Source organism: Heterodontus francisci, chromosome 2 (assembly GCF_036365525.1).
Source record: "Heterodontus francisci isolate sHetFra1 chromosome 2, sHetFra1.hap1, whole genome shotgun sequence".
Classification (NCBI taxonomy): Eukaryota; Metazoa; Chordata; class Chondrichthyes; order Heterodontiformes; family Heterodontidae; genus Heterodontus; species Heterodontus francisci.
In genome coordinates this window covers 198,163,182-198,173,591 of record NC_090372.1, presented here as the reverse complement: position 1 = coordinate 198,173,591, position 10,410 = coordinate 198,163,182, and the positions used below count along the sequence as shown (strand labels likewise).

Sequence of the window (10,410 nt, the reverse complement as noted above, 5' to 3'; positions counted from 1 at the left end):
TCTCAGACAAAAGAAGCTGTCAGAGCAGAGCATTTCCCAGCATTGACCTGGTATCAAATGCTAAAGAAGTAATCTGCATTTCTATTCTTGCTTAGCTTGTATGTGGAAGTAACGCCCAATGGTCACTGCCTTGATGAGCCTGGTCCTGTACAAGTGGGGAGCAACTGTGCCTCTCAGACACTGTGAATGGAGTCGGTGGCCAGGAGACTGGGGTGAAGGTCAAAGCTCCTGCCACAACTGCAGGTGGTTCGTTTCCTCTCTGTCCCAACTCATCCGCGCCTCTGAATAAAATTCACAAACTCTCAAAGCATCTCATCATACTCTTGAGCTGACATTTCCCTATCAAACCCATTTTAACCAATCAAAATCTGCGGTGATGAGCTAAAAAGGATTATCCCCAGTGACTTTACAATCAAGTATTGCAAATGGCGGTGGGTAGAAAATATTTTGGCAAGAACCAAAACGGGCCAGCTTAAATATTGTTTAGTTTACGACATCTCACACTTAGAAAATAGGTGGTGTTAAAGTTTAAAGCATTGGGGAACAGTGTATTGGGGTAGGGAAGAGAAAGACAGAATAAAAAAAAGCAGAAATGTTTCTTTGGGTCCCACTAGCCGTCTTCAACACAAAAGCGACCCCTCCCCCCACAGTTATTTCACCCATACTTTTTAATGCTTCCTTGTCCAACTTGCATATGCAATGAAGCGCCAGTCTTTTGTGGCGGAAATATAATTAAACTGGTGAAAGATGTAAAAGTGAAGAATAGGGATGACATCAGGCCGATTTCACACTTGGCACTCGGATGGCCAGGACCAAACCAGACTCTTGCCATGCAACACAGATCAAAGAGAACTGCCACCACCAAAAAGGGGAAGGGGGATTTAAGTATGCTAATCCCCAGGACAAATATATTTTAATCTTGTTAGAATACAAGTTAATGCTGCAGCTCAGAGGCTGAACTTTGTCAGACTGTAGAGAACCACTTTGCTGCAGTTCTGATTGAGGTGGACCTCCTGGTTCAATGATATTGAATTTAGGTAATTTTACAAAATGGTCCTTCATACAGACCAGGCTAGGCTAAAGAAAGATACTCCCTCTCTTCCACCCAGAGCCTTAGCAGCTGTGTCACTGACCTTGCTAAGCTCTCCTGCCAAGGCGTATACGAGCAGGAGGAAATGAGCATTTATCTATCCAGTTTGCAGATGGCAAACTAAGTCCATTCCACCAGTTTTATATCAGGTCTTTGCGGACCATTGATCCCGGCGATTGGTAGAATGATGACTGTTTTAAGATGGCAGTCGCTATAGTCAATATGCAGAGACATATAATCTGCATCATTATTCCAAATACATCCAGAAAGTGGAGAAAAAGTAGCTAAAAGATTGAGTGTCTCGGCTGGGGAGCGGGAAGAGCAGAGCCAAGGTTAATTAAAATACAAGTCATAGCCTAACGAATCAATTTATTTCTAATACAGAAATCCGTTTGTATGATGTAAATATTCATTTTCAGGATATACATTTCTCAAGAATTTGTAACAACATTCTTGTTATATGGAGAGCAGCTGTTCAACAAAACAAAAAGCCGCTGCTCGAAACTTGCAAGTGATAATCCATCAATAGACAGACATGTATAGAACAGATTTCTGCAAATAACATGGGCTGAGCATATACTTATTAAGTCAAAAGAAAACAAATCTACCACCATGAACGCAAATGTCACGATAAAGATTTAATTACTCATTAACACTCGAATATTTCGAGAATGGAACTGCTCTTCGACTATGGTCAGTCTGACCCCAATCCCCTCAACCACACTAATAAAAGCCATAGAAACTTTAAAAAAACCTCAGCACTTAATTCCGAATGATCACAAAGAGATAGTCCTTGTTCTCATATAAAGTTTATTTACAAAACAAAACTAGTGGTCAAACACGCGTTTAAAAGGGACATCGTGAACAAAATTCCCACAAGTTTATACTTCCCAGCAGGACTCTGCATTGAATTACAAGTATGTGCTCTCTGCAAAAAACACACTAGAGGAGCTTCACAGTATTTCTGGGGACGTGTACAATTCGAAACGTAGACGCAGTAGGCAGAATTAATACCTTGCTGCGATAATCAGAAAGACAAAAATGTTTCAAAGTATTTATCTACTAAACATTTACTTACTTAGGTCGTCAGCTAGAACCAGCTAAACAGACCGTTTATCAGTTTTCAGCGTCGCCAGTGGTTTCAAAATTTGAACGTTCCTTTTTAAACTGGACATTCTCTAAGACTTTGACCTCATGACCACAGATTATGTGTCAATTTCAGCATTATAAAGAAACAATTATTGAGCCAATGACAGCAGCTCCACGTTTTAAGGGATCTTTGGTTTCACTAAGTGACAATGAAGTTTACTTGTAGAGCTGCTAAAAAGTCATCGATTTGAATATAAAAACACATTTGCTGACACTTGCACATTGTCTTCCTTTTATTCTAATCCACTGAACAGTACATTTAGGAAAGAAAAACACTTCTGCTAAAGATGTGTGCATAATTGAAAATGAATCTAATTTGAGGGAAAGTTGTCTAGTAAAACAAAATCAGTACTACAAACAGCCTCAACACCAATTAAAATAACTGAAAAGTTTAAAGACACCAGAAATTGAGAGTGAGATTTTTATTTACATGACAAAACTCATGCTGGAATAAACATTAAAATGTTAAAACAAGTGGGCTTTAAAAATGATTTTTGCTAAGTGGGTTGTGAACACATTGCACATTTTGATTACATTGTTTGATATCACAAAAATGTTTACAAATGAATACAATTTCTAAATAAATGGGAGCTAGAAGACCATTTTTATTTGAAAAGTGAAGATTTATATTTTATTGTGCAGATAAATGGGACTTCTGCTCAGTGTGATGTGATGTTCATTGTGCCTTAACAGAATTCTTGAATTTTGAATAGGAATATCAAATAGACGAGATGCAATAGGAAAGGGAACCCCAAATCCAGTCTAAAAGTTTGTGGAGCAATCCAAGGATAACATGAAAGTTAAATTTTGGGGGTGTAGTGGCCAGGGGCGGTGGGGGGAGCATGGGGTATAAATTGACTACTGTGTACTTTTTTTATTGAATTCATGATCTGCAAGAAAAAACAATCCCAGTAATCAACATAAAACTAAAAAAATCCACCAATTTAAAATAAAAATGTAATTTTATTTGGAAGTATTAGATTATAAAATTGAAAATAAGCCTAGAAAGAATCACCGCACATGTCATTTGAACAAAAAAAAGGGGGGGAGGGGAAAGCAGTAAGTCTTATTTTCTGGTTCTTGTGTTAAGCTAAAAATCTTTTTGAAGATAGACCTTAATTTAGTCCAAATGACTCTTGGTTATAAAATCTCTAATAAATTGTGGATAATTTGAAAATGCTAGAACAGATCAAGAGTGATTAAAAGATAAAGCCATAGTAAAAAAATATCTGAATTAGTGGTTCTTTGGGAGAAGAAGTGTATGAGAAGACAACAAATTCAGAGCAGCAGTCCTGGTCCAGTGTAAATTTGTCAGCAGTTGATGCAGTCATTTATAATCCTCCTATTCCAACTTGATACGCACCAGTTCTTTGCAGGATTATAGTTCAGAGTGGGGAGTTTGTCTGGATGGATCACACATCTCTGGTTGGGGGCAAAAAGTAAATAATTAAATCTTCCAAGTTTTTGTTTTTGACAGTTGTTCAGAATATTCACACTGTTTCGTGAGGACTGGCTATACTTTTAATAGCTAAACTATTGTATCAGCGCAAGCCGATTTGAATAATATCCCCATGTATTTAAAAAGGAAAATAACAGCAGAAAGAATGATTTAAAAAAATACATTCTTTCACCTTGGACAAAAAAGGCAAATATTTAATTGAAGTTGAATATGCCTTGCATTATGAAGTGGTCTTTCCAAAGGTCAATTTTTTGATCATTTTTCTGCATTACATACATGTATAAAATTACATTCGATTGTCTGAACATCTCAAATCTGGGAAGCTTTATTAAGATAAGCTGAGTAAGCCAGAGGAAACAGTTTATACAAATAGTTACTGAAAACAGTGAAACAAACACTTTTAACCACCTGTTATAAACATTCCAAAATTCAACATCTGCTGGTATCATTTAAAGAAATAATTCACCATGATTAACATATTATAATGATGTAAACAGATCTTCCTATCCTGTACCTGATGGTGATTCAAAATATCCAAGGATCTCAAAGCCAATTGGAAACTCTTAACATATTTGGTTTACAATACATGTTCTGTAATTCTTGCAGTAAAAAACTTGCATCAAGACTGTTAATACCAGCTTATATATTTATATAGACTACTTTGGGCAATCAAGGCTGTATTTTTAATTCAAATAAGTTTTAACACCACCAAATATTCCCAATCTGTAGAGGTAGTTTAAAATTACATTGATGTGTGTCTGCTGAGTTCAAAACATATATTATTTTTAAAAAGGTTGAGTTGCATCTACACTGCCTATGAAAGGATACTGCAGACTGCTATGATTGTTTACTGACTTGTTAAATACATAAGGCACAAAATAAACTTAGGTTTACCATAGTAACATTTACAAAAACAGACAAGGCTGACCCGAAAGATCAGACTCTTTTTGTGAATCATAAATAACCACCACTGGAGCTTTTATCAGATAGTATACAGGCATCTATTTAAATGTTCCCATTAAGTTACTAATGAAACTAAAATAAATCTCACTGCAATAAACAGCTTGAAAATTCAGTTAATGGGGTTCTGAACTACAAAGACAATTGTCATCCTCAATGACACTTGTACCTTGTTTTTTGTAACCACTGTTCACCGTGACCTGTCAAAAATATACATCAATTTCCCTTCTATGTACAAGCTGAATCATAAATCCCAATAATATATTAGTAATCAAAGATATTTTGCAGGCGAACTCAATTCTCCCAAGGTGTACTATTTTCTCAAGTATTTTGTGCTTATTGTGGTGAGCTGATCTGGATCTTCAATTAAAATTTTGCTGCAAAATTTCCAACTAAATTTTAAAGATGGTTTAGATCACTAAGGTGATACAACCATAGTTTGAAATAAAACAGTAGCACTAATGAGACATTTGTGAAATGTCGTCAAGTACCAACAAAAACAAGCCATCTTTGTAATAGCTACACTAACACACATCAAGTAAAACACTGTTAAAGGTTTGCAGCTTTCAACTATTTTGAAATTAACATGATACATCACCTTTTCATTACCAGCACCATGGATGGAAAAATATTAGTTATTAAAGATGGACTCTAATCAAAAGAAAATTGAGATTTTAGCCACTTATTCCCTAAAGAATCTCATTTCAGCTAAGGAGATTTTCAGCAGACAGCTTTTCTGAATGCTAATGAGAACCAGTCACAAACAGTGGGATACACTTAGCTAAACACATAGTATATCTACGTATCAGCGAACTACATTTTTATGCCATCGATAAATAAATATTATAAAAAATATCTAGTTTCAAGCTGCATATGAAACAGCATGGTTGACAAATTGGAACTGGTACAAATATCAATAATTAGGCAAAAGTTCCATTTGGCTAATGGTACCTTGACAGAAGAAACTTATACATGCAGGTAATGACCTAAGCCATTTCCATCAGAATGAAGATTCCACCAACCGCACCACCGTTCCCACCCACCTCCCACCCACAGAGCATCAATGTAGAATAGCAACAAGAAACTCAAAAAAGGAACTGTACCATCACATCAGATGTAGTACCTGATTTCTCACTGCATAGTCTGTCAGCCACATGGTCTGCCTCATGGGTGAACAGAGAAATGATTTCATCTTCATATTCTTCCACTATACTTTCACACTGAGATCAGAATAAAATAGGAAGGTATTAAAGAACAAAACAATCAAAATAAGTCATCGTCATTGCCATGAAGCACACACAACTCCAGGTGTTTCTTTGTTGCCTGCTGCCATTTTTTAATTTCCTATCTCTCACCAAATGGCAAAAAACATCTTGTAGTATTTCCACATTAAAATAAGAGAACATGAAACTACAAAAATGTGATCACCAGCTAATTGCCATTCTATTAAAGGGAACTTTTCAGTTTATTTTTGATGAATTCTAAAACCTTAGTAGCATAATTTTTAACAAAGATTTCACGAGCTGAAGTTCTAGTGCCCTCTGCTGTAAAAGCTGTCTGAACACATTAAAAAAAGCCTTACCACGAACTTCAGCGATTTTGAATTTTCAGGATCAAACTTGAAATTCTTGAAATCTACTGAACCCATTTTCTCAGAATCCCTCGGAGCAAATCTCATATAAGTCTTCTTCTGGGTCTCTGGATCCACATACAGTGCATAATCATCCATGTTTGAACATATATATTCAAAGAGTTCAAGTAGATGGATCTCTGACCTAGCATATGGAATCTGCAGAAAAACAGAGCAACTTGAATAAGGCTGCACCATTACATTATGCATTTTTTGAAAAAAGTTGTCGTCTCAAACTCACGGAATGTAATTCAAGTATCAAAATGTACTAGTGTTTGTTTTGGTCATTTCTGTTCATCTCAAATACAATTTCTGTCTTGTTGAAAACACCAACAAAAATTACCAATAATAAAAAGAAAAAACCTCACGTTAGCAAATTAGTAGTGGACCACCATATCCAGCTTGCTGAATGACTGGTCAGTCAAGACGTTGTTCATTTGCCTGCCAGCAGCTGCTTAATCCTTGCTCAGGATTCAGAGGAGAAAGCAGGCCCAAAAGTCATCAGTCAGGTCTACAGTCTCAGTTTTCATTTCCTGGAATAAAAGCTGTTGGATAGTCTTATCTCCTCCCCTTTCACCAAATTCAAGAAAAGCCCCAGTTAACACCTATACTCCTAGAATGAATTGCCACAAAGAGTGCACAAGAGGTCAAAATAGCCCTTCCCCTTGGTAACTGGACAAAAAAGTATTAACTGTCTAGACAGGTCAAGGTGCAAAATGTGCCCCGTTGCTTTCTCCGGAAGAGTTTCAATGGAAGCCAAGTACAGGGTAAACAACAGAGATACATCCGCAGGCCTCCGCGAGTCCCTCCCTCCACCCTCTACTGATCAAAGTAGGAAGTTTGCATGACAACCGCAGTCAAAGGGCTGAATCGCTGATGAACTCGATTTCAGCAATGTAGATATGGCCAGATTCCATTGTCTCCTTTCAGACACAGTATGGCCCCTTCCGGTCCCAGTGATTACATTATGGATGCATTTTCACATAAGCAGTTCATTCACACAAAAGGTCTCTTCTTGCTTCACTGCCATCTGATCACAAAGCAAATACATCAGTGCCTAAACATTAAAATAAGTGTTTTACTTACTACATTACTAGCTCAGATGTTCTTTCCATTATACTCAGTTGATATGATTATTTTAGCAGAATGAAGCAACTTAATCTTTATTGAACTTTCTTTGCAAGATCTATCTTAGATTGAGGATTTTGGTAAAAGTGTAGAGAAAAATCTATGCACATTTAGATATTTTATGCTACATCTGCATAAAATCCCACACATTGTAACCGTCACTATGGAAAACACCAAATTCTCTAGTGGCTTTGTAACAGATCCAAGGAACTGATCACCATTTAGCTAGGGCAAAAAAAAAACACTTTTCCTCAATACAGTCACAGGAGTTTAAATGCATCATGTTCATAGAAGCATTTCTTGGTGTGACAGAGGGGAGTGGAAAGAAAAACACACATACATTGCCCTCTGCCAGCAGAAAAGATGTCGGAGATACTGCCCTGTAATTTGCGGCTGCCATTGAAATGAGAATGAAGAGACTGCCATTATTAAAATGTGATGGAAGAGAGTCACAATCAATTTTGCCTGTCTGCTTTGGACAAAAGTTTCTTATCTTACTAAAAAATAAGACTGATGCTCTGCAAGGAGGTGATAAAGGTGAAGTGCTTTGGATTTTTCCAGTGTTGAGACAGAAGGAGTGGATTCCCACCTTCAGGATGACAAAAGCATTTTTTTAAATAAAGATAACCAAACTGCTAGAGAAAATCCATATGTACACAATTTTATTTAAAAACTTTAATCTCATAAATGATAATACAAGAATGAATGCATAGAACTTACTGGAAACCTACAACTTGGAGGGAAAAATAACAATTTTTCTTGTTTACAAAATACAGACCGCTAAAATTTTTCGAATTTGGATTTTGAAACTAGTTCTTTTAAATTGCAGTTTTATTTTCATGATTGCTATCTAGCATCCATGGTTGGGTACATGACTTTGAAATGACATAAACCTCAGATGTTTCATACCAAAAAGTTTTTCAATTATGTATCAAAAATGTACTTTTGTTTTGCCCTGCTGACAGGAATAAAGTACCTATAAAGTAAGCATTACAAATGCATGACCACAAAGTTTGTTTCATCAGCAGAATTCAAAGAATCAATTTGAAATAATGTACAAAGATATGGTGCTATTTGTAAGATTTAAGCATTAGTTTCAATCTAAATATGACATGGACAAAAACAAACATATCACTGCTGATTTTCTGTAGCAATTAGCTCAAAATTAGATTTAACAGTTAATTACAAGCCTATATTATGTATTAGTAGACCACATATTGAAAAAATGTACTATTGGGTTCCTCACAAAATTGTTTTGGAATTGTTGCTTTTTTAAAAAGTTAAAAGTGTTTGATTCAAATTTGCTGACTGCCCAGGAAATAATGGCTAAGCTGATGAAGTATTGTATAAACTTAAGGTTCCATTTAATTTATGACATTTAAGCACACAAATACACTTTTGTTGTGATGCAACATAGCACATCCATTTAAACTTTGCAGAAATTAAAATACTACTGTGCTAAACATAATTGAAATATAGAAGTGTGAAAATTGGATGGAAGAGGAATTAAAGCTGTTTACAGCATCAAACAAATCTAATCAATGCTTTGAAATATGAGCCCAGTGAGGTCCAAACAAATCAAAAACATATTGCCCATGGTTTACAAAGTATCTGTCAGATGTCAGTCTTCAGCCTCGAGCCACCTTTTAATGAAATCCCTCAAGTCATTTTTTTTTTAAACTGAAGGTGAACAATAAAATTCCACAGAGTATACTTGACAATTATTCAGCGAGTAAGCTTTAATATTGGTCACAGAGGATCATGGGAACATGGCCCCTATAACTTAGTCAAGTAAAGACAACCACTGTGCCAATCTAAAAAGTAGTAATATGCAAGTTACTTGAAAATCCATCAAAAAACTTAAAATAAAAATAATTAAGTCTGATAAAGTATTAACACATGTGCAGCTTCTCATTAAAGATTTCATCATGTTCCTGCAGGAAATTGCAGCATTAATGAAACAAATGAACAATCAAGTGTGCCTACACAAAGCAAAATGAGATCACCACCTTAACTTAAAGCATTTACAAAGGTCACATATCTTAAAACTGTGGATTTAAGTTTTGGGTGAGTAAAGAGGCTAAATATTCAGACAATGAATACTCCATTATGAATGAAGTAAAATGGAATATTATATCAAACTCCACTGAACTGACCCTTCATATGACTAAGGTCTTTAGCAGCAATATATTTTTCTTCCATTAGCATAAAATATAGCAGATGGACAGCTTTTTTAAAAAAAGTGACATTGCATAAAAGTAGTTTGTGAGTTTTACTCCAGTTTAAAAAACAACAATTCTGTGCAGTTTTCCAAACCTACAATCATACCGTCTGCACTGCAGTATAGTAAATTTCTTTATAGTGACAGTGCAATAAGTCAACTGGTTTATTAAGACAGACAAATATGTTCACTCAAAATGATTTGCAACAACAGCAGGTCTGAACAATTAGGAATAACTCAGTTTTGTTTATAAAAATTTTATATAAACATTAAAAGGTTTCTCTCCCACAGGCCATACATCATTTTCTTGCTAGAGGGGAGCAAGTGACCTGCTTCCATACCATGGCCTGTGCAGCTCCTGAATTAACAAGCAGGGTTCCAAGAGCACACCAGATTGGCCCGTCTTCTAATTTCTTCCCCTACTCTACCTTTTCTCTTAGCCACCCCTCTCCAAGAGTCTTCTCTTCTGCTAAATGCCTTACTTATGCAAGTGATTTGAAATCCACAACTTTTCACCTGGAGACATCAGATATGTAAACTGACTAAATATTAACATTTGAGTTTATCATCTATGGCATTGCTAATATTCTCTGAAATATTTATATGTCTGCCATGTGAGTTGCTGCTGTATATCCAGCTATGAAAAGATATTTTAAAAGAGCTCCCTGGCTGACGAGTAGTTAATATTTGGAGAAGTGATCTGATCATTTAAAAAACACAACCCCCAGAACATTAAAGGCAGCAATAGTCATATCTAGAGGGAGGTATATTGC

General features: G+C 35.9%; 1 protein-coding gene across 1 annotated transcript in view; it reads right to left on the bottom strand.

The window, feature by feature from the left end:
- Nucleotides 1–2,646: 2,646 nt before the first annotated feature.
- The window catches only part of LOC137380187 (protein canopy homolog 1-like), a 126,607-nt gene continuing 118,843 nt past the window's right edge, over nucleotides 2,647–10,410 (bottom strand). The window contains exons 3-5 of the mRNA XM_068051960.1: nucleotides 6,241–6,447; nucleotides 5,782–5,878; nucleotides 2,647–3,661 (exon numbers count right to left, since the gene is read on the bottom strand). Coding sequence (XP_067908061.1) covers nucleotides 3,618–3,661; nucleotides 5,782–5,878; nucleotides 6,241–6,447 — 348 coding nt within the window. The 3' untranslated portion in view covers nucleotides 2,647–3,617. The remainder of the gene's footprint in view (nucleotides 3,662–5,781; nucleotides 5,879–6,240; nucleotides 6,448–10,410) is intronic.